Below are 24,808 nucleotides of genomic sequence, written 5' to 3'. Positions count from 1 at the left end.
AGTAGCTGAGTAGTAACCAGCTTTGAATCATCCCTGATGTGGCCTTGTCCCTGGACTTCACACGTAATACTGGTGGCTTAGCAAGTTACAGGTCTGTAACCCCTTTACCAAGAAGATGATTCCTTCCCAGCTTAGACGGACTCCTGTTTCTCAGCAATCTCCGTGAGATTCTCCGGCCTTTCTCCTTTGAGATTTCTCTTCTGGGCCTAATTCTCCAAAGCTAAGCCTCCACTGAGTGAACGTCTATTTGGCCTTCTGAGTCCTTGTGAGGTTCCTTTTTCAAACTGTTTTCTTTTAAAAGTCCCGCCCCTCCTGGCTGCCGGTTTCCAGGGAAAGTGACTGTGATGCCCTGAGCCGGCAGCAGAGGGCGCCCAGGGCTAAACAATCTTGGCACCAACCGTCCAGCTGGGGGCCGGGCGGGTTGAAAGCGTTCAGCAGCCGCTCTGACCGCAGAGACGCTCCCCTGGGGGCCTGGACCTGGGCCAGCTCACCGTGGTCGGAGGTGGCCTGTGCACTCCGAAACTGTCACGGGAGAGATTTTCATGGAGTTTTCCATGGAGAGGGGTGAAAGCTGCTCTTCCCTGGCTGGGAATGAGCTCGACCTCTTCGCAAGTTCGCAAAGGGTCCTTTCCCAGATTCGGCTTTCCTGTCTGCCTTGGGGAAAGGGGGAGGGAAGTGCTTTCTATTCTGTTCGCTCCGCAGCCGCTCCTAGGAACGCCCTAAACTAGTGCCATATCTGGCGACCCAATCTCTCTACGGAAGGCATTTATTGGTTTATTGCCTGGAGCCCTGAGATCGTTTAGGAGACAAGATCCTCCAAGGTCTGAGTCCCAGTCTTTTGAATTACATCAGTGGTGGCACATTAACATTCACAGAGGGTTTACTTGACTTTTTTTCTGTTGTTTTTTTGGAAGCAGCCCAAAGACATTCAGAGGTCATTCAGACCCAAATCTATTAAATAAGGGATGAAATAAACCTGGAGGTACAGGGCCTGGTGTGTAAGGAGCTCTGGGTAGATGAGGGTGACCTGTGACTCCGGATTCACTGGCCGTGATTGCAGTTGTCATTAGAGAGTTTTTTAAAGGGATTTTTATTGGAGTATAGTTGCTTTACCCTTTTGTGTCAATTTCTGCTGTAGAGCAAAATACAAATACATTTATCCCATATCTTTTGACATTCTGTTGATCTAAAAATATAGTCACAACCTAAAATGTTGAGAGCTAGGTTTTATTCCGTGGGAATTTTTAGGAGTTCGAGCAAGGGTGGTGGTATCTCAAGTAACTCTGGGAAAATTGCTCTGAGGAGGTGAGCGGGTGGGGGGAGCCAGGATATATAGAAGTTCTACAACAAAAGGCAGGTAGTGGGAACATCAAAAAGTTATTATTAATTAAAGGAAACCAGATATCTTAAGCTAAGGAGTTTAGCACTTTTCTATGTATGGGAAGATGCAAGTGTCTGGGCTCACTGAAATAATTCCTTTCACATGCATCTCAGCTGTCTGGGGCTCGTATCCTGTGTTTTCTCACATCTTGAGCTTCGTTGGGGCTCACAATATGGAGTGGCTGCAGCCTGATGGTTGTTAAATCACAGCCATCTATGATTTCTTCTCCTTCCTGAGTGCCCTTAGGGCTCATATTGGAGGGCTGCAATTGCTAATGACTGTTACATCCTTGTTTACTCCATTTCTTACTTCCCACTTAGGTCATGCAGAGCAAGAAGTCGAGTTCCCTGTGCTATCCAGCAGGTGCTACACATATACACACTACCATGTATAAATAGATAACTAATGAGTTTCCCTGGGGCTCAGATGGTAAAGAATCTACTTGCAATGTTGGAAAACTGGGCTCAATCCCTGGATCAAGATGATCCCCTGGAGAAGGGAATGGCAACTTGCTCCAGTATTCTTGCCTGGAGAATTCCATGGACAGAAGAGCCTGGTGGGCTGCAGTCTGTGGGGTCACAAAGAGTTGGACATGACTGAGTGACTAACACTGTAGTATATATATGTCAATCCCAGTCACCCAATTCATCCCTTCTCCTCTTCCCCTCTTAGAAGCCAGTTTGTTTTCTAACTCTGTAACTGTTTCTGCTTTGCAAATAGGTTTATGTGCACCATTTCCCTAGATTCCACATATAAGCAACACTATACGATATTTGACTCTCTGTCTCTGACTTACTTTGCTCTGTATGACACTCTCTGGGTCCATCCATGTCTCTGCAAATGGCATCATTTCATTCCTTTTTATGACTGAGTAATATTCCATTGTGTGTATGTACCACATCTTTATCCATTCCTCTGTCAATGGACATTTAGGTTGCTTCTGTGTCCTGGCTGTTTTAAGTAGAGCTGCAATGAACATCAAGGTGCATGCATGAGTTTTTGATATAGAACCATGAGACCATTTTTTTCCAGTGGCCTCTCAACCAGCTCTGAAGACAAATGTAAAAGATAATGATCCAAACAAAATATCATTTCAGCAAAAATTTTGACAATTTCAATCTGATTTGTTTGCCCAAGTTCCACATTTATTAAAAACACCCTTCCTTATTATTTTCTTTGTTTACTATATTTATTAGGGCACAGTTGGCAAAGAATCTACCTGCCAATGCAGGAGATGCAAGAGATGTGGGTTCAATCCCTGGGTTGAGAAGATCCTCTGGAGAAGGAAACTGTAAACCATTCCAGTGTTCTTGCCTGAAAAATTCCATGGGAGCCAGGCAGGCTATAGTCCATGGGTTCACAAAGACATGATTGAGCCACTGAGCATGCACATTGTATTTATCAATCTGTTAATCTATGTAGATGCCTTGGCTATCAAATATAAAGGTAGTGCTGAAGATAAAGGACCAGAGGTCTTGGAGTTCAGTGGCACTTGCTTTGCATCATAATTGAGGGTGGTTGAGGCCCTCATTCTGTCTGTGGATCCTGGGGCAAGGCATGGGTCTGCAGAGTCTGCTTCTTCATCTTTAAAAGGGAGCTAGCAAGAGTTCCCCTGCCTATTACTCTGAGGCCAGATTACAATCACAGATCTGTATGTGTTTTGTGAACTCCAGAGTGCTATAGGCATTTCATTTCTTAGTATCCTGTGGTCCTTGTACTATTTTCTCAATTTCAAGTTCCTTGAAGGCAAAGAACATGCCTTAACGTCTTTGGTCATGTGCCATGAAGAGTAACTCAGAAGACAGTGGGACTTTATACCTTCTGTTAACAGTCTACCCAAGGCTGGTTTTCTGGCTTGTGGCTACAATGATGGGGCTCCTGGGCTTGCTACAGGACTTCTTCTGGCAATGGGCTGCCATCTGTTGGGAATGAAGTCAAAGGTACCAATTCCACTAAACATGTATTGAACAGCACCCTGCAGTCTGCTCAGATCTGGTATGGATACACAGTTGAATCAGACATGATCTCCACTCTCAAGGAGTTTGCAGGTAAAGTTGATAGCACAAACAAATGGCCAATAATGCCAAGTACCATGTTAGATGTACTCAGAAGGAGGCACAAAATAATGAAAAATTGTGAATATGGAGTGACCAGGACAAGCTTCCTAGAGATGTGGCATTTGAGCTGGCCTTACAGGATGAATAGACTTGATAAGTGAATATGATACAGTAGTCATGTCAGGCGGAGAAGACCTTCTGAGCAAAGACATCACCAGCAGACTGTCAGAGAAAGGTTACGCTGGCAGGAGGTGAGTGCTGGGTACATGGAAGAAAGAGAAAACTAGCAAGTTTTGCTTTGGGGCCTAGTCTTGGGGCACATTTGTTGTCCTGCTAAAAGGCGTGGGCTCATCTCAAATCCGAAATGAAATCATTACAGCTAATGTACTTGGTCAAAGGGCTCGAGATGGGCCATCTGGGTCAATTCCAAGGGGATTCCAAGGGGGAAGTGGCATGGTGTTGCCAAGGCAATCAATAAAAGCAGAGTCAAGGTGCTGCATGTCTGGGTCCTGGTTTTGACTGGTGCTGCAGTGTTTCAAGGGCTTCCAAGGTGACGCTAGTGGTGAAAAACCTGCCTGCCAATCCAAGAGATGTAAGATACATGGGTTCGATTCCTGGGTTGGGAATATCTACTGGAACGGGGCACAGCAACCCACTCCAGTATTCTTGCCTGAAGAATCTCATGGACAGAGGAGCCTGGCAGGCTACAGTCCTAGGGTCACAAAGAGTAGGACACTGTGGGGCTGCCGGGGCTGGCAGGCGGCCTGGACCTGGGTTTCGGTTTCCCCTGAAATGATGGGATTCCCCGCCCCCATTGGGCCGCCTGGAACCAGCCAATCAACAGGCGCCCAAAAGAGAACAAAAGGAACATGAGGGAAAGCGGAAAAGCCCGCGAACGCCTAAGTTTGAACAAAAGCCGGCCAAAGTTTATACCAATAAAATTGCTTTGCAAACATGTAACCAATCCCCTTAAGCCAGCTACCAACTGCTTATGTTCACCCTATAAATTTATGTAACAGCTGGGGCTCAGGGCTTTTCTGACCTTGCACCACTGCGTTGGTTGCGGCAAAGGCCCTGGCTCGAGTCAGTAATAAACTTCCCTTTTTGCGAATTGCATTGTCTTGGAAGCCTTCTCTCTTCCCGCTTGGGGATTCGGACATAGGGCAAAACAGACATGACTGAAGCGACTTAGCACACATGCACATCATATTGTAAAACCTCTAAAGATAGACAGGAGAAGATTTTCTTTTCTTCCAGACAGCCCCCAAACTGCCCTGTGGCATCTTCATTCTTTCCCCACTGATGGTGCCCCAGGCAACGCTCGAAATACTTCATTTCAGTCATTGAAACATCTGATGGAATCTGAACTTCAATTTCACACTGAATTCAAGCCCCTTACTGTAGCCTGACAGGAGCACAGGGACATGAGTTGGGAAGAAGATGGAGGAAGACAGGAAGATGGACTCCTGTCTTCAGAGCGCTTGGGTCAACAGGAAGGCATCATCTGTATGTTTACAGGTATTCCTCAGGCCTTCCAGGCACTCTCTCACGCCCATCAGGCTGGCTCTGTGTTTCTGCAACTTAGCCAGCACCAGGCTCCCTTTCTTGTAGGTACCCAGGTCCAGTCTCGGTGAGGGCGTTCTTTTCTGTCTGTTTCATTAGGTTTGGATGTAGGGGTCCCTTCCCCCTCCTGGGCCCCCTGAAGTGGTGGGGTAAAGCTGCAGGACCACCCCCAAGTACCCTTTATTCTCAAGAAATCTCCTCTTAAATTTAAATCTATGAGTTTAGGCTCAAGAAGTATAAAGTAAAAGTCTCAGAATCAGTTCTTTTTTTCTTTCATTAAAGTACAATTGCTGTTTATATTACATGTGTAAAATACAGTGATTCCCAATTTTTAAAGGCTTTGCTCCATTGATTGTTATTATAAAGCACTGGCTATTTCCCCTGTGCTGTACAATAAATACTTGTAGTTTATTTCACACCCAATAGTTTGTGCCTCTTTATCCCCTACCCCTATATTGCCCCTCTACCCAACTAGCTTGTCCTCTATCTGTGTCTGCTTCTTTTTTTGTTATATTCACCAGTTTATTTTAGATTCCACATATAAGTGATATCATGCAGTACTTTTCTTTCTCTCTCTGACTTGGCATACTTCACTTAGCATAATGCCCTCCAAATCCATTCATGTTGCCGAAAATGGCAAAATTTTGTTCTTTTTATGGCTGAGTAGTATTCCCTTCTACAGACATACCAGAACTTCTTTATCCATTCCTCTGTTATGGACACTTAGGTTGCTTCCAGTCAGTCTGTTCAGTTGCTCAGCTGTGTCTGACTCTTCGTGACCCCATGGACTGCAACGTGCCAGGCTTTCCTGTCACCAACTCTCAGAGCTTGCTCAAGCTCATATCGATTGAATTGGTGATGCCATCCAGCTATTTCATCCTCTGTCATCCCCTTCTCCTCCTTCCTTCAATTTTCCCACCATCAGGGTCTTTTCAAGTGAGTCAGTTGTTTGCATCAGGTAGCCAAAGTATTGGAGTTTCAGCTTCAACAGCAATCCATCCAATGAACACCCAGGACTGATCTCCTTTAGGATGGACTGGTTGGATCTCCTTGCAGTCCAAGGGACTCTCAAGAGTCTTCTCCAACACCACAGTTCAAAAGCATCAATTTTTCGGCGCTCAACTTTCTTCACAGGCCAACTCTCACACCCATACCACTGGAAAAACCATAGCTTTGACTAGACGAACCTTTGTTTTCAAAGTAATGTCTCTGCTTTTTAATATGCTGTCTAGGTTGGTCATAGCTTTTCTTCCAAGGAGCAAATGTCTTTTAATTTCACGGCTGCAGTCACTGTCTACAGTGATTTTGGAGCCCAGAAAAATAAAGTCTCTCACTGTTTCCTTTGTTTCCCCATCTATTTGTCATGAAGTGATGGGACTGGATGCCATGATCTTAGTTTTCTGAATGTTGAGTTTTAAACCAACTTTTTCACTGCTATTTCACTTTCATCAAGAGGCTCATCCGTTCCTCTTCACTTTCTGCCATAAGGGTGGTGTCATCTGCATATCTGAGGTTATCGATATTTCTCCTGGCAATCTTGATTCCAGCTTGTGCTTCTTCCAGTCCAGCATTTCTCATGATGTACTCTGCATATAAGTTAAATAAGCAGGGTGACAATATACAGCCTTGACGTACTCCTTTTCCTATTTGGAACCAGCCTGTTGTTTCATGTCCAGTTCTAACTGTTGCTTCTTGACCTGCATAGAGATTTCTCAGGAAGTAGATAAGGTGGTCTGGTATTCCTATCTCTTTCAGAATTTTCCACAGTTTGTTGTGATCTGCACAGTCAAAGGTTTTGGCATAATCAATAAAGCAGAAATAGATGTTTTCTGGAACTCTTGCTTTTTCAATGATCAGCAGATATTGGCAATTTGATCTCTGGCTCCTCTGCCTTTTCTAAAACCAGCTTGAACATCTGGAAGTTCTCAGTTCACGTATTGCTGAAGCCTGGCTTGGAGAATTTTGAGCATTACTTCGCTAGCATGTGAGATGAGTGCAATTGTGTGGTAGTTTGAATATTCTTTGGCATTGCCTTTCTTTGGGATTGGAACAAAAGCTGACCTTTTCGAGTCCTATGACCACTGCTGAGTTTTCAAAATTTGCTGACATATTGACTGCAGCACTTTCACAGCATCATCTTTCAGGATTTGAAATAGCTCAACTGGCATTCCATCACCTCCACTAGCCTTGCTTGTAGTGATGTTTCCTAAGGCCCACTTGACTTTGCATTCCAGGATACCTGGCTCTAGATGAGTGATCACACCATTGTGGTTATTTGGATCATGAAGATCTTTTTTGTATAATTTTTCTGGTGTATTCTTGCCACCTCTACTTAATATCTTCTGCTTCTGTTAGGTTCATACAATTTCAGTCCTTTATTGTGCCCATCTTTGCATGAAATTTTCCCTTGGCATCTCTAATTTTCTTGAAGAGATCTGGTTGCTTCTGTATCTTAGTAATTGTAAATAGTGCTGGTATAACATTGAGGTACATGTATCTCAAATTTGTGCGTTTTTTTTGTTTTGTTTTTTTTTTTTTTTTGAGGAGAGTATATACCCAGGAGTGGAATTGCTGGATCATTTAGTAGCTCTATTTTTAGTTTTCTAAGGAACTTCCATACAGTTTTCCATAGTGGCTGTTTACATTCCCACCAACAGTGTACACCCGCTCATCTATCTCAAGTTCTGTGTGAAAGCATTTGTAGTTGTTCTTTAGACTATGAGGGAACTTCCTCGCCACACATTGGGACTTGAGCCAAATGTTTAACAGTAGGAAAATTCCATTCAGTTTTCTATCCATTAGTGATGCTTGAGAGCAGGGTCTCAATATCAGCGCTATTGACATTTTGGCCCTGACGGTGCTTTGTCACAGGTGCAGTCCAGTGCATCATAGATGCTTAGCAGCATCCCAGGCATCTACCCAACACATCTCTTCCAGTTGTGACAGTCTCTTCGGATATTTAAACCTCCCATCCTCTGGAAGTGGGGGTGGGGAAGAAGTGGTAAAATTGCCCCCTGGTGAGAACTCCTGCCTCACAGACAAAAGGAAATCATTGAAAGTTTTTGAGCAAGGAAGTAAGGTATGATTATCATCAAAAATCACTTGATTGGTGATGAAGAACAGGAGTGGTCAAGGCCAAGATATGCTTGCTGTGCAAATAGTATCTTTTTGATCAGCCCTAACCATGTGCAAGGCAGTCTCATAACATTATCTCATTCATCGCCATGGCCATCTTCTGTGGAAGGCAGGGGACTGTGTTTCACTGATGAAGTGTAGACACAGAGGAAGAGGCTACTCTGGGGAGCCTTCAGGTTGGAGAATAATGGTGTGGGAAGTGGGGAGGGTCCTTTGCCACGGAGTCGAGGGCTTTCTTTTCAGAGCAGGAATCCTGTAGAAAATATTTGGATCAATAATAATAGATACTGCAACTGAAATTAAGAGCTAACCATGTGCTGTGTGTCTTATAGATCCACTCACTTAAGGCTCTCAACAGGCCCCTTGAGCAGATACTATTATTATTTCCAGTTTGCAAAGTCAAAGACTAAAGTCTAAGAGTTCAGGTCACGTGTTCAAGGTCACTCAGTGATCAGAGATGGGATTTTAACCAAGACTGCTGAGCTGACTCCAGAGCCCCTGTTTATAACCATGTTCTTGTGTTCTAAGTTGCTTCAGTCATGTCCAGCTCTTTGTGACCCCATGGGCTATAGCCAAGATCCTCTGTCCATGGGATTCTCCAGGCAAGAATACTGGAGTGGGTTGCCAAGCTCTCTTGGGGATCTTCCCAGTCCTGCGTCTCTTATGCCTCCTGCATTGGCAGGCAGGTTCTTCACCACTAGTGCCACCTGGGAAGCCCGTTTATAACCATGGCAACATCCTAAACTAGTTTCCAGCATGTGAGAGCAAGAGGCACTACAGTTTCCAAACCTCTTCCACTTCATTGTCAGCACTTATAGTTAAGTGAGGCCTTAGTTCCATTTTACTGATGAAGATATAAACTAGAATACAAGTGTTAAACCAAAACTGGAAATCAGAATGGTTTGATTCTTTATACAGTACATTGGGTGATCCTGACCAGGATATGGAATAGAGTATTATGGTAAGTCTCAAAGCCAGAGATAAGATTTTAGATATTACAATCTCATGCTTTAGAAGAAAATTAGTATTTTTGCCCATCTTCTAAGTTGGGTGCTGTGATAAAAGCTTTGTGCACATCATCTATATAATCTTGACAAGAATCCTAGGGCAAAGAGCATAATTATCCCAACTTTCAGAGGCTTGGTGAGATTGCTGTCCATCACGAATGGCAAAGTCAGGACTCAGACTCAAATATGTCTTGTGCCAAGGCACACGCTCCTACACTGGGCTTTCTGGGTCAATTTATCTTTTACCTTACAAGGTGGGTATTATTATCTGATGTTTGCAAATTAGGGAAAGAAAGAAAAGCCAGAGAGGTGAGGTGACTTCCCCCAAACACAAGACCACCAGCTGGGGGACCTAAGAGCCAGTCTCTGGTTGACTGTGTGCAGAATCCATACTCCTCACCCTGGACACTTGGGTCCCAGCTCTATGAGAACTCTTGGGAACACAAAACAGACTCCTCCAGTATTGCTGTCTGTGTGAGTCAGCCTAGGGAGTATGGGGACTGTAACTCTCAGGGAAAGTTACTCAACATTGTTGGGACAATCTGTTTTCCCCAAAAGCTGACTTCTCTTAACCGTGACGTGAGCTGAATGAGTGAAGCCTCTCTTCAGAGGTGTGGACTCTAGAAGCTTACGGGCTGCTGTGGATCAGAACCTTAAGGCCGTTTGAACATCTACTTGGTTGCTCGTCCGGGGTGTGAGGGGAACCAGGTCAGGAGGGACGTGGCCTTAGGGACCCCAAACGTCCATCACGGGACCAACCTGAGAGGAGATGCCTGCCCAGCTTTAGCCAAGTTCAGTGGGTTCTGTGACAACAATTCCAGGAGACACCATGCGATGGACGTTTAGATGCCCTGCTGGGCCTTCAGCAGCCTGAATTGTGCTCCAAGCAAGAGACAGAGTTCAATGAGGAAGGGATCAAAGATTGGAATAGAACTTGGGTTCTAGAACACCTGGGGCCTAGTGGGTTTCCATGGAAGCCCCACGTTACCTGTTAAGCAGCTGAAAGCGTCCATTGAGTTATTCTGGTGGAGGGAAGAGGTCAGGGAACCCACCATTAAACTCCAGTCTCTTCCCACCCCAATTGCTTCCATCATGGTTTACAAATAAATATAGATTAAAAACAGCATAATTAAGATTTTAATTCCATTGTTTAATGGAATTAAAGGCAACTAAACACACAAATTTATGACCAACCTAGATCGAATATTAAAGAGCAGAAACATTACTTTGCTAACAAAGGTCCCATCTAGTCAAGGCTATGGTTTTTCCAGTGGTCATGTGTGGATGTGAGAGTTGGAATGTGAAGAAAGCTGAGCACCAAAGAATTGATGCTTTTGAACTGTGGTGTTGGAGATGACTCTTGAGAGTCCCTTGGACTGCAAGGAAATCCAACCAGTCCATCCTAAAGGAGATCAGTCCTGGGTGTTCATTGGAAGGACTGATTTTGTGGCTGAAACTCCAATACTTTGGCCACCTGATGCAAAGGGATGACTCATTGGAAAAGACCCTGATGCTGGGAGGGATTGGGGTCAGGAGGAGAAGGGGATGACAGAGGATGAGATGACTGGATGGCATCACCGACTCGATGGACATGAGTTTGAGTAAACTCCGGGAGTTGGTGATGGACAGGGAGGCCTGGTGTGCTGCGATTCATGGGGTTGCAAAGAGTCGGACACGACTGAGCGACTGAACTGAACTGAACTGAAGCACACATAAGGGATCCCTAAATTTTCTTTCCCAGGAATAAAGCAATTTTTATTTCTTCAAAATTGTATGATCACTGACGGGATATATCTGGACTGGAAAGTTAGTCCTGGGTTTCTTTCTTTCTTTTTTTTTTTTTTTGAGAGGATGAATTGCTGATGGGGAATGAGGTATCTGCCATCCACAAAGCCCTTTAGGGAATTCTTTCCAGTTGTGTGGAACTCAGTTCAAAACACACTTTTACTATGTGCCTGCGTGTGTTTGTGCTAAGTCACTTCAGTCGACCCTTTGTGACCCTATGGACTGTAACCAGCCTCCTCTGTCCCCGGGACTCTCCAGGCAAGAATGCTGGGGTGGCTTGCCATGCCCTCCTCCAGAGGAGCTTCCTGACCCAGGGATCGAAACTGCGCCTCCTGTGGCAACTGCATTACAGGCAGATTCTTTGCCACTGAGCTACTGGGGAAGGCCCTACACGTGCGTACTGCATGCCAGATCCTGAGTCGGGTTCTGGTGGTGTGAAGACTGTAAGGAGGCATGCCATGTGCAGCTGTTCAGGTTGTACATTCTATAACCCTAGGGGGCACAGACCTGTGTATTATTAAGTTCTGTTCCTGCAGATGCCGGAAGGTGACTTGAAGAAGATGGGCTGGCTGTGATGTCAGTTAGACATGGTTTCTGCCCTCAGTGAGCTCACCATCCAGCAGACAGAAGGCTGTAAGACACTAGGAGATCACAGGCTAGAAGCTGGAAGAGCCTCTCTCTGTTTCCCTTTTGGGAACAGGCTACATAGGTAGCGTTAGAGATGATGGAAACAACTTTGGTGCACTCTGGTCGCCTCATTGCTATTGCTGTGTGTGTGTGCTTAGTCATTCAGTCGTGTCTGACTCTACGATCCCATGGACTGCAGCCCGTCAGGCTCCTCTGTCCACGGGGATTCTCTAGGCAAGAATACTGGAGTGGGTAGCCATGACTGGGATTGAACCCAGGTCTCCTGTATTGCAGGTGGATTCTTTACCATCTGAGCCACCAGAGAAGCTCGTTATTACTAATAGTTAAGGACAAAAATTCCACTCTTTTACCATTACCAGAATCCATTACCATGTCCCACAGACTCCCACGACCCAAGTATCCTCATCAAAAGAACATCTTCTCTAACCTAAATAGGAAAATAATTTGAAGAATATATGTATGTATAACTGAATCACTTTGCTGTATACGTAAAACTAACATAACATTGTTAAACCAACTATGCTCCGATATAAAATATAAATTGGAAATGAAAAAAGAACATCTTCTCTTGTCCTTATACTCCATGGTCCCCAATCAGGACAAGGCTATTAGTATTCATCATTCTTAGGAGTGAAAAAGCAAAAAACAAAAAAACCAAGCTAACTCTGAAAGACAGTGTTTCTTCCCAATCTCTCCAGAGGCTACTCTGGGGCAAAGCTGGCTGTGCCCAGCTCAGACTTGGGGCATCTAACTGTGAGATTTACGGTTTCAGGACCCCTGCCTCAACCTCTATTCATAACCTCCAATACCTTTTCTCCTGCATCTAAGATAACTTCCCTGCAGCATAATAATTCACCCTATGCTCCAAGCAGTGCCAATATCACATACGTTACTTTATTATTCATTCATTGGCTTTCCAAGGCAAGTGAAAAAATAATTTAAACCAATTATATGTACAGAGGCTTGGTTAGTTTTCCCAATAACTTCCAGAAGGAGCCCCATCCCCTTAGATAGCAAAGAAGGGTTACATTTAACATCTATACAAAACTTCACCTATAAAAGTCACATGTGTAGAAAGGTTTCTTTATTATAAGCATCACATCTGGGGAATGGGTAGGGGTCAGGGCGGGAGGTGGAGGAACATGTGCAGGCTGGGGGTCCACACACATCTGCCCGGGCTAGTCCTGTGCAGGGAGGCTGGTGGCTGGTGGGGCTCAGGTGATCTGCAGTGGGGTCTCCAACATCTCCATGAGGAAGGTGTCAATGGGTGTGTCCCCGATGAGCTTGAAGAAGAAGAGGTGCTCCAGGCACTTCAAGCCGATAGAACGCAGGGCTGGGAGGCGCAGCAGCAGCTTGGCAAACCTGCAGGGAAGCAAGGAGACCTTAAGAAATGGGGGGCCAGCATGCACGGGGCAGCTGCTGGCATGAGGCCGCTTGTTTGGTCTTCTTGACCAATCTGTGGTCAGAAGAAAGAGCCTGAGAGGGGAATCTAACGTAGCCGGAGAATCTCTAATCTGGGGGAGCTTCAGAAATAGGCTTGAGGTCTCATTTAGCTTCCTTAGATGGAAGTTGGATCCTGTGACCTCTTGAGGAACTCTTGACTTCTGTGGTCACATCCCAGAATTGCCCTCAGCACTCCCATTCATGGCAGGTGAGAGCTAGTCTGCTTGCAATGACTCAGTGCCAATCCTAACCACGAGATGTTCCTTACATTCTTTGTGCCCAGAGGTGCCTGGGAAGATCTGCCCAAACGCTTGGAACACAGCCCACAGATGTGCTGAATCCACAGGGGTTGTCACCATCAGGGAAGGTGCTCCAGGCATTCAAGCCACTGGAGCGTGGGGCTGGGAGGGACAGCCCCAGCTTGGTAAACCACCATCAGGCACTGCAATAGGTTCTGGGATCCAGGGGAGCCCCTGCCCTCAGAACCAACAGCTCTGATCGCCTCCCCAGACTATGCATTTCCTCGGGACACACTTACCTTAAGCAGCGTGACTGCAGTGTGCCTCAGTTACATTTTTGTTACCACTTTATAACCACTTTGTACATCAGCTTCTTAGTCTATTGCTTGCCTTTGTTTTGTTTTTTGCCTAAGAAATGTGACTTTCTTTTTTAAAATTTAAAAAAAAATTTATTAAGATATAGTTGATTTACAATGCTGTGTTAGTTTCAGGTACACACACCTCAGTTACACATATGTACACACACATGTATATTCTTTAGCTTATTCTCTGTTATAGACTCCCACAAGGCATCTAACACGGCGCCCTGCCCTGTACAGTGGGTCCTGTTGGTTATCTTCTGTATGTAGCAGTGCACACCTGCTAAGCCCAAACTCGTAGTTTATCCCTCTCCCCCTTCCCCCTGTGGTAACCATAACTTTCTTTTCTACATCTGTGAGTCTATTTCTATTCTATAAATTCACTTCTGTCATTTTTTTAGATTCTACATATAAGCAGTATCATATGATATTTGCCATTCTCTGTCTGACCGACTTCACTTAGTATAATAATCTCTAGCCACCATGGAGAACACGACGGAGGTTCCTTAAAACACTAAAGTTACCATATGATCCAGCAATCCCACTCATGGGCATATATCCAGAGAAAACCATAATTCAAAAAGATACATGCACCCCAGTGTTCATAGCAGAACTATATACAATAGCCAAGACAACATAAATGTCCATCAACAGAAGAATGGATAATGAAGATGTGGTACATATATACAATGGAATATCTTTCAGCCATCAAAAGAATGAAATAATGCCATTTGCATCAACATGGGTGTGTTTACTTTAAATTAGGAAGAGGGAGAGATAGAGCAGAGTAGTCTCTGCCCCTTATGGCAAAGTCTGTTAGGGGAGATAATACACACATGCATGCATACACACTTACTCACACGCGCCTCCCTCACATGTGCACACACACACCCTCATCACTCACACACAGATGTGTGCACACACAGTCACTCACACTCTCATCCGCCCTTGCACACAGAAGCTAGCACACACACATATACATTTAAGCACACATATTCTCCTCCATTCTCATCTGCCCTCACACACTGGTACCAACACTCAGGCACATAGGCACGTGCAGACACACTCACACTTTTCAGTAATTAAAGACCTTTAGTTGCAGGGCTCAACAAAGGGAGAGAGACTAGTGTGTGAGGAACTAGCTTTGTTCTGACATGTCTCTCAATCAAGCCACGTTTGTAACCTGCTTCTGTGGCCCTTGTTCATCTCTCAAAGTCCTTTTTGCCCATGAAGCTTATTCGCAATGTTATTTATGATAATGACCAGAAACTAAATAACTCTACTCACAACTTTCAATAAAAAGTACAGGAACCAAAATCATGTTCACCACTACAGACTTAAATCAGCAATTTCTGGTTGGGCTGGATCTTCCCTGGAAGTCACAACATTATTTCATGAGAAATTTTCAAATTGGAATTTTGATACTCCTTGAAAATGCATATAGTCTGTATTTGTGCCAAAACAAGTTTTAAAGAAATCTGGCAATACAAGAAAAATAAAGTAGCACAATCTTAAGAGGTAAGAATTACCTTCCTATGTGGAAAAATTAAAGGTCTATATCAAGGCTAGCACACACCTTCAAAATGACTGATTAGGAAGCTTCTGAGTGCATCTGAATGGTATCACCATGCTGTGAAGAGGCCATCAGATAAAGAACAAGGAGGCTGAGCTCCTGGTTGTGGCTCCGGATGGAAGTTTTATAGAACTAAGCAAAGGAAAAGGCTTTACGCTTCTTTATAAAGTGTAAAATTAGATTGAGATTATCTCTGAAAATGTATTTTTTTCACTCTAAAAATGCCAAAGTTTAACAATATGTAAAATACTAACCATTTTAGATGCAAACTATTATACACAGAATGGATAAGCAACCTACGGATTAGCACAGGTAACTATACTCAATATCTTCTGATAAATCATATAGAAAAAGAACGTGTATATATATACACACACACACGTGTATAACTAAAATCACTGTGCGGTACAGCAGAAATTAACACAGCGTTATCAGTAAAATACATTTTTAAAGAACGCTAACCATGGCGTAGCACGGCCGTCCTTGCTGTCTGCCCCAGGTTTAGAAGCTGAGACCAAGCCTGTAGAAACGGACACACTTTCTCACAGACGCAGCCGCCGGTGGCAGTCGCATCTCTCGCTGGTGTGTTGGGCAGCAAGGCCTTCGAGGGCGCCTGCTGTGTGCGAGAGAGAATGTCCCTGCCGCTCTGCCCCCTCCTGAGCTTTGATCTCTGCTTTCTGATGGGGAAGCAGAACTCGGCCCCGCAAGGTGTACTTCTGAAAAGTCTCCACGGAGGGGCAGCCCTCCACCACCGAGAAAACGGCCTGGACAGGCCCCGCGTGCCAGGAGCACCGCCTGCCGATTCACAAAGCCGAGGTGAGCAGCCTCGGACACGCTTCCCACCTGGCTGAGCCGAGTGGCATCCTGACGGACCTGCTCAGTCCCGGGGTGGTCTCCGTCTGCCAGGCTGTGCTGGGCACACCAGGTTAGCCTCTGCACCCACTTCCTGCACCCCCAGGCCCTGCTTCAGGCCAGCCAACACTTTTCCCTCGTGCCTGGAGGCAACTCAAGCCCCTGGCAGTCCCTTTCCTGGGAAAACAGGCACGTTCCCAAGTTTTCAAAGTGATATTCATCAGAAGCAACCTAACGGTCCACCACAGGGCAATGACTGGATACATTAGGATCCATCTATCCTCTGAAATATTACAAAATCACTGAAAACAAGAATTTTGTGCTTTTCAGTATCTGAAAAAAGTCTAAAATAGCTATGGGAGGAAAGTAGTACACTGAACCAAATGACTTCAGATCTGTAACTATACATGTCTAAGTATACACATATTCACAAATGGAGCTACTAGAACTATACCTCTCAAATTTACAATCAATATTACCTGCTTAATTTTTTTAATACACTCATTTTAATACATTTAATGTATTTTTTAGATACATTTATCTTTAATAATAAAAATAAATACATTTAAAAATACATTTTAACCCGGAAATGAATCCCATCACCATAAAACCCAAGACTGTGAGCTACGCGGCAGAGCAGTTCTCCTGGGTTCCCTTACCCTCCTGCTCTCCACCCGGGTGCCCTTTCCCAATAAAATCTCTTGCTTTGTCAAAAAAAAAAAAAAATACATTTTAGATACATTCCTTATTCATAAAAACATGCTTGGCTTTTATAATAAGATTTTTTAAAAAAAGAGTTTTGCTTTTTAAAGAGGAAAAGGATGAGTATGAGCTTTCCTCGTCCTAACGCCTGGCACACAACATGTGCACACACACAGAAAACCATGTGTAACGTTGCCTAACCGCTGGGAGAGTCAGTGAGTGTCGCCAGCATAGGGTTTTAAGTCAGCTCCTAAGGGCCAGAGGCTGAGCTGATGTTGGCAGCCAGGCCCTGCTTGCTGGGTGGAGATTTTTCAATCTTACCCACTGCAGGTATAGGAGAGGCTGCCAGGCACCCACCAAAATCCACTCTCCCCTTCCTCCTTGGCATCTAGCTGCATACATTCTCCAGATAAGCTATGTGACCGAGTTTTAGCCAACGGAAGTGAGTGAAGGCAGACGGGCCCTCTCCAGGTCAAGGCGTTGCCCATAGAGACACCTCTGTGCCCCCCTCCTCTGCCGCCCCAGCCATCAGCATACAAACACAACATGACTCGGGGACCACGGAGCCCCGAGAGGGACACCTGGGTTCCTGAGTGATGGTGGAAAACAGTCAGTGCTCTAGACCGATTATCCACCCAGGATTGATTTGTGAGGAGGAAATAAATTTGTGTTCAACTCTTGACATTGGGAAGTCTGTCGTCACAACTTACTCTCCCTAACACACCAGGCCTGCACATTTATTGTACCAACAGGCTGGATCCCACTCACTCAGATGCATTCATTTCCTGTGATAAAAAAGCAGAGCTCAGCCTCTTCTAGACAACTGATAGTGGCTTATGATCCAGGAAAAATGGCGAATAGAAATTAGATTTCATAGGGGAATAAAAGTCATCAGTGAGAACTGGGAACACATATAATTAATTCTAAAAACAAACTAATGCCTTTAAAGGAGTTTATTTAAGTTTCATTTTCAGTTTTCTGTGAGATTTGTGGATCTTTTTCTCTCTTTTTAACTAGAGTTAGCAGAGTAAGGAAACTTTTATTCAGTTGTACTTGGGGGAAACATTTGGGAAAAGTATTCAACGACTCAGGAATACTGGCAGATGGCCTCAGAGATCTTCTGACCCATGTCCTCCTTTTCAGACAAGAAGTTCAGACCCAGGACCTTGCCAGAGCCTACAGATGGTGACTTCAGGGCCAGTGATCACCTCTTGTGGCTGCCAACGCCTGTATCTTCTACTGCAGTAGGGCTCCCATTGGGGCGAAGCAGAAAGCAGTGCAGTCACATTGGAAAACACAAGCTCTTTGAAATCAAACACACATGTGTTCACATCTCACTACACCATGTAGTCAGGGTCAGCTCTGTGACCCTGGGCAAGTTACTTACCCTTTCTGAGCCTTGAGACCTCTTTAGAAAGTAGAGATAAGGACTTCCACAATTATTCACTCATTTGCATGTTCACTCAACATTTAAAGATGAGTATTATTTGCCAAGAGAGGTGATAGGCTCTAGAGTGCTAGAGTGATGCTAGAGTGGTGAGTGGTGGATATACAAGAGAGACAAGACCTCCAGTTTCATGAAGGTTGAGCTGCTTGTGAAAACATCTAGACAGAGCCTGCTGAACATCACCATTCATTAATGGCCACTGTTGTTAACACTCTTTCAGGACTGCCTCACCTGCCTGGTTGTTCTGGATACTTCTGCTTGGTGTAGGCCTCGAGGGTAGCATAGACCTTCTCTCGCAGAGTCTCTACCTCAGACGGGTTGGAGAGACCCTTGGCATCTGAAAAAGACAGCCGATTAAACCTCTGGTTACACACCTCTGTGGGGCACCCTGTTTCAGAGGCCGTCCCCATCCATATAGGTCACCTCCTGTAGGGTTGCTAGAGACACACGGGGTGCGGGACATTGTGAAATACGCAGAGCTGCTGCTTTGCGCCTGCCAATCTACCCAATAAACTCCTGAAGCAAAGGTACCCACTGCTGACTGCAAGGAGGAGAGTTTCCTTTTATCTGGGCCATTGTACGTATACTACCTTTACACATTCATTGAGTGTTTACTCTGTGCTAAGTGTGGGCTGAATGAAAAGACAGGGAACAAAAACCAGACATACCTATGTCCTGCTTCAACTAACTGACCACCTAACTCAGAGATGAAGTGCATGCGCCGGTTACTAGGTAATTCTGAATACTCATCTTTCCTGACCCATGGCAGCCTCTTGTGAAAGCTGAGCTCTTAATCCTCCTTGCAATGCTTTTCCTCCTTGAGCCCCCAGGACATCATTCTCTGGTTCTTCCCTCGCAGGTCCTTCATTCTCTGGTCTGACCCACTGCTCCCTCGCAGGCACCTTTGCTGTTTCTTCCTCTTCTCCACAACTTCGAAATGTGGCCATGCCCAGGACCCAGTCCTCAGCCCCGTGCTCTGCGTCTGCTTACACTCCGGATGAGCTCGCTTCAGCCTCAGAGCTCTCCACGCTAGGTATAGGCTGACAGCTCCCAAATGTACATCTCTGGTGCTGCCCCTCTCCTGAACTCCAGAATCACATGAATAATTGCTTCCTGGACAGCCACTCTTGGGCATCTACATCCATCTCAGAGTTTCACATCCAAAGACCTGCTTCCTAGCCACCCACCCTTAGAACCTCCGTTTCAGTCAATGAAAATTGTTTTCCAATTGTTCAGGAAAACAAAAATACTTAATGCCTCTCTTTCATATCCTATGTACAATCCATCAGCAAAATCCCATAAGTTCTGCCAAAAAATATATGCAGAACCTGACTCCTATTTTTTTTTTTTTTTTTTGCATGAAAGTAGTTTATCTGAGGCAGTGACCCAGGGAAGAGAAGGGAGGAACCGAAAAAAGAAAAAGCAGGGAAGGAAGAAAAGCCAACACAAGAGTACATAACTGGACTGATCATGGCCATGGGCAACCGGGATTCAACCTCACAGGGACCCTCTAAGGAGGTATGTAGAATGTACCTCAGGATTGTCCACCTAGGGAAGGAAGATGGAAGCACTTATTTATTCACTAGTTTCTGTCAGCCCCTGGAGAACCTGACCACTTTTTACCACCTCCTTTACTACCCTAGGCCTCTGTCATCTCCCACCTTCCCCACTGACCCCCAACGTGCGCACTCCACGCCCATTTGAGACACTTTTCAAGATGGCTCAAGGAGCAGAGGCCATGCAGAGGTGACTCCGTCCTCCCCACGGACAGGTCTCCTGGCCCTGCCTTCTCCCCTCTCTGTCTCAGCTGAGCTAGAGGGCCAAAGAACATCAGAGCACTGGGGGCTGACCATGGCGGGGGGCTAAGCAAGACGCCCTCACCTGGGTTAAACAACACGATGGCTCGCAGGCACCCCAGCTCTGACTTATCCATCTGCATGTCCTTCATTTTGGAGACCAGCTCAGTCAGAACTCTGTTCACAGGAAACAATGACAGGGAATGAGAAAAGCATGAGCACCAGACCAAAGGCTGATAAAATGAATGCAATCAATATTTATTATATACCCCCCCACTCCACGTTTTCCAGTCACTGCGCCAGGTACTGGGGGCACAGAGATGAATCAGACACAGTCCCTGATCTCAAGGAGCTCGCAGTTTAACTGAAGAAACAGACAGAAACAGCTCATAGCAACAACGCAAAGCCAGTGATCGACATAACCAAAGTCCTAGGGGACACCCAGGAGGAGGTGGTGAGCTCAGACAGGGGGCTGGAAAAGCAGCCAAGAGGTTTTGGAAACTGGTAGAAATGCAACAGGCGAAGCAGGCCGAGGGCACCGCTTTTCGGGAAGAACACAGCGGAGGACAGCGTTCCCTGACACAGAAGAAGCCTGCAGGCACCATCAGGAGGACTAAGGCCGCTGAAAACCACGCGCGGAACATGTGGGAAAAGGCAGGGAAGGAGGAGTGGCGTCTTAGATGGACATGCACACGGCCCTGGAAGACCGTTTATGTTGGGGCTGGAAAGGGACCACAGGTCCCCAGCACTGGGTAGAGAGACCATCTTCTAGCTCACCCTTCCCTTTCCTAGCGCATCTCCATCCTGTCTCCCCAAGTCATGCATCTCTACTCATTTCTTGTTGCCTTAAATCACCTGGCTTAATTTCCCTGAGGGCAGAGAATCCCAGACTGAGGCCATTGCTCCCTCAGCGGGCTTGCCCCAGAGAACCTGATGCAGAGTCCAGCAAAAACCCTAGCTCACCTTTCCTGGACTCCTAAAGTCAGATTCTAAGCCTTCATTCCTGTCTCAGCCCTCCAGGACAAACAGTTCAAACTCCCCACCCTACTTATCGTTCAGTCATGTCCAACCCCAGAGACTGTAGCCCGCCAGGCTCCTGTGTCCATGGGATTTTCCAGGCATGATACTGAAGTGGGTTGTCATTTCCTTCTCCAAGGGCTCTTCCTGACCCAGGAATAGAACCCAGGTCTCCTGCATTGCAGGCAGATTCTTTACCAACTGAGCTACGAAGGAAGTCCAATCTTACTAGGTAATGTCAGTAACACTGTCTCTTCCTTGGAAACCCATAGGTTTTCATCTGCCAAAAACTTTGTTGGCCTCTGACTGGCTCTGTCTCCTCGAATCCACATTTTTTTAAATCACTTTCTCATTCCCCAGGTTTATGTTTTCATGTGCTTAATGGTCTCTGCCTCCAGCCATAAATGTACAGCTGATTGAGCTATCCACTCTAAATGCACACGTGCACACATGTGCACACGCACGTGCTGCAAGCAGAAGAGATGCACCTGTCGAAGATGGAGCCAACCCCAGCGCTGTGGGCGCTGCTTCGGTGGACGTGCAGCCCCGTGGCCAGGAGAATGCCGTCCTGCACGGAGACGGAGCGGTGGGAGAAGGAGGCGATCAGCAGCTCGTTCCACCCTGCAAGGATGAGAAGGTGGCCGTGAGGGAGGCCTGCCACACCCGTGCTTCATGGACGGCCATCCAAGGCGGGCATTATTATCCTTTGGAATAAAAGTAGAATCAGAATCCAGTTCCAGACAATACTGCTAATGAGTGAAGAAGCAAACGAGAAAACGGGGGTCTCCGGACCTGGGGCTGTGCCCATCCCCCAGGCTCCCCTGTGCTGCGTAGAATGGTAGCTTGAGAGCAAGAACTCTTTATTCCCCAGTCCATCAACAGATGTGGATTGAACACTTAACGGGTAATAGTCACTATGTTAGCTGCCGTGGTGGATAAAGCAAGCATACCTTGCAGTCTCTGCCCCTAGGACCTGACAACTTGGTTTTATTTCTTTGGCATTGTCTAGCATGGGCTGCCGTCTATGGGGTCACACAGAGTTGGACACGACTGACGTGACTTAGCAGCAGCAGCAGCAGTATCACCCAGCGTGGCATGACGCTTTCCATCGCCAGTCAGGGATCGCTCATTATTTGATAGGAATGAAATGAGGGCGCTGGCTTCCAAGGCTCAGCCAATCTTCATGACATTTCTCTGCTGGCTCTGTGACAAAGAGAAGCTTTGGCATATGTCAACTGCCAGTGTCCCAGAAATGGGAGGTGAGAGAAATTATAGCATGTAGAATATTAAAATAGGAAGGGACTCTGGAATCCATCTAGTACCAGCCTGAGCAAAAATCTTTTGCTTACTTCATCTGTGAAATGGGAATATCTCTATTTTCCAATTTCATAATAATAATGAGGCAGAGCTTCAGATTGTCTTCAGTAAAAAACTATTTAACTCTCTTTGAAAATTGAATGCAAATTATAAAGGCTGTGTAACATTTGCATGGAAAAATAGTCCTTTTCTGGTCACTATAAGGATTCTAGGAAGCAGTTTAAGAAACCCAATGGACGGAAAAGTCTCTGCTTCTTAATAACTTGCCTCTTTTTGAAGTGCTATATGTGTGTTTAAAAGTTATTTTTCTCTGATAATAAAATGCATGTAGAAACTAATACAAATTTCATTGTGTAAAAAAAAAAATTTAAATATCAAAAAAAGAAAAAGTCTTATTCCTCCACTAACAAACTGTTTTGTTTGGGAATGAAAAGTTTGGGAGAGGGCCATCCAAATTTAAGAGACTGTAAATAATATAAAAAAGAACAATCTCACATAGGGTTATCCTGTCTCAACAAGATGTACCAGCTTGGAGGGGTTCAACGCCATCAGGTCACTTGTTTTAGAATCCCAAGGGCAAAACGGCAACCCAAGTGCTTGCCCCGAGAAGAAAGGATCCTTGGTATCACTTACCTGCCCGGAGCAGAATGACTTGGTCCTCCAAGGTGAGGTCAGAGAAGTGGGGTATACGCTTGGCCCATTCAACGAGAGTAAAAAGCTGCTTATCAGCAGCATGGCATATATTGGTGACAGGGTCGTTAGTCTAAAAAAGGAACAAAGTAATCTGAAGGGACAGACTCTAAGACTCAAACAAATCCCTTGCCCATGTCTAGCCCCATCTAAGATATGGCAGCTGGATGGAGATCTAAGAGCACCTACCGAATTTTCCGTGTTCATGTCACCATAGGATTCTGTCTTTGGTTCAACAGCAAGCTCAGCCTCCAGAATCCTCTCCACGGGCATGTCTTCGTGGCCACTGCTGGCACACTCTGCCTCACTCTCAGCCCGCTCCCGGCTTCTCTGCCTTTCTTCCTGCACGGCTGGTGAGGACAAGGATGTGCAGACGTTACCACGTGCCCAGGACAACAGTGGGAAATTTAGTTACCTCCCCAAGCCTCCATCTCCTCATCTGCAAAATGGACACCATCATGGTAGTGAATCAGGACACTGTCTTTTAACAGATGAAACCAAGAAAGCAGAGCGTTTGCTTATGCCTGTGCAGAACTGTGGGTTTTTTAGTCCATATTCTTTCCAGTTCATTATGGTGACCTCTCTAAGAAGTATGCATTTTAAGCTTTAATTATCTCCAATTTTGCCCTTTCTTTAAATGAACCACTATCTCCTTGCATGCTGTATGCCATGTCCTTCCTCCACCGGCTACCTCTAATAAACTATGAGCACGCAATAGTTAAGTAACAAGCACATTACTCTAAAAACTCCCTCTGTCAGATCCTATGCATCATCCTTGGCATTCACGTCCCATTAGGTCTGCCCCTAGTGCACCAGCCTGAACACAACATCACCTGATCTGACTTGTCAGGGAAGATCTTTAGGGAACCATGCAGGCATTTAGTAAGCAGAAAGGTGGAGGAATGTCACCTAGATGACATTTCAGAATCAGTAGATGATTTAGGGGGTGAGGAAGGGTACACAGGCAGAGGTGGAGGCTGGAATTTTCTCAGATTCCCAAAACTTAGGGTTTTCATCTAGAACCTTCTGGGTTTGTACATGAGAATGTCAGCCAGACCCCTTCCCCAATTCTGTCTTCTTCATTGGGAGGACAGGCTCTATGGGGTTAGTTTCCATTTCCTCAAAAGCTCTAGTTTTCATCTTATTCCTAGTAGCAATAAACAGAATTCAATATTAGCACACATCTTTTTAAATCCCAAGAATCAAGAAATTATACTCTAAACAGTGGCTAAGTAGGACCTCAGTGAAAACTACTCCACCAGAGACTTCTACGTCTCACCCCCTGTCTTTCCCTCCCCATCATCCACTTTCCCAGGCACCTCCTACTTTCTGAGGGCAGAAGGAGCTACAGAGACTGCAGAATGAACTGGGACCGGATGCTGGACATTTAGTTTCTCACGCAAGGGGTATTATCGATCTGTCAAAGTAGGTCAGAAAAGGGTCTGCCTCACAGACACAGCTGATACACCACAGTCTCGAACAGAGATGGACCAAGAAGCCTCAAGATGAGAATAATACTCAGGGGTTGAGAAGGAAGGAAGGAGTAAAGAAAGAAAAGAAAGAGAGATTAAAGCAAGGGACTAAGAAAAAGGAGAACCAGGAGAGAAAGAGGACAAAGATGAGAAAATAGCAGAAGAGCAAAAATCATGTACTCGGAGTCAAATCTTTTTCAAAATGGGCCTGACCATTTCCTAGCTAGCAGCATCAGACATGTTACTCAGCCTACAAAGCCTCAGCCTCCCTGTATGTAAGGTGGGGCTTGTAGTACTTACCCTAGATTGTTTTCTGAAGATTAAA

At 45.4% G+C, this 24,808-nt stretch overlaps 1 protein-coding gene across 1 annotated transcript in view; it reads right to left on the bottom strand.

Annotated features, from left to right (window-relative positions):
- Positions 1 to 12,548: 12,548 nt before the first annotated feature.
- Positions 12,549 to 24,808, bottom strand: part of RXRG (retinoid X receptor gamma) — a 51,387-nt gene continuing 39,127 nt past the window's right edge. Inside the window, exons 5-10 of the mRNA XM_065924838.1 lie at positions 23,201 to 23,361; positions 22,955 to 23,084; positions 21,493 to 21,625; positions 20,073 to 20,164; positions 18,423 to 18,528; positions 12,549 to 12,938 (exon numbers count right to left, since the gene is read on the bottom strand). Coding sequence (XP_065780910.1) covers positions 12,791 to 12,938; positions 18,423 to 18,528; positions 20,073 to 20,164; positions 21,493 to 21,625; positions 22,955 to 23,084; positions 23,201 to 23,361 — 770 coding nt within the window. The 3' untranslated portion in view covers positions 12,549 to 12,790. The remainder of the gene's footprint in view (positions 12,939 to 18,422; positions 18,529 to 20,072; positions 20,165 to 21,492; positions 21,626 to 22,954; positions 23,085 to 23,200; positions 23,362 to 24,808) is intronic.

Source organism: Muntiacus reevesi, chromosome 1 (assembly GCF_963930625.1).
Source record: "Muntiacus reevesi chromosome 1, mMunRee1.1, whole genome shotgun sequence".
Classification (NCBI taxonomy): Eukaryota; Metazoa; Chordata; class Mammalia; order Artiodactyla; family Cervidae; genus Muntiacus; species Muntiacus reevesi.
Note: the sequence above shows the minus strand (reverse complement) of the source record. Positions and strands in the feature narration are given on the sequence as shown.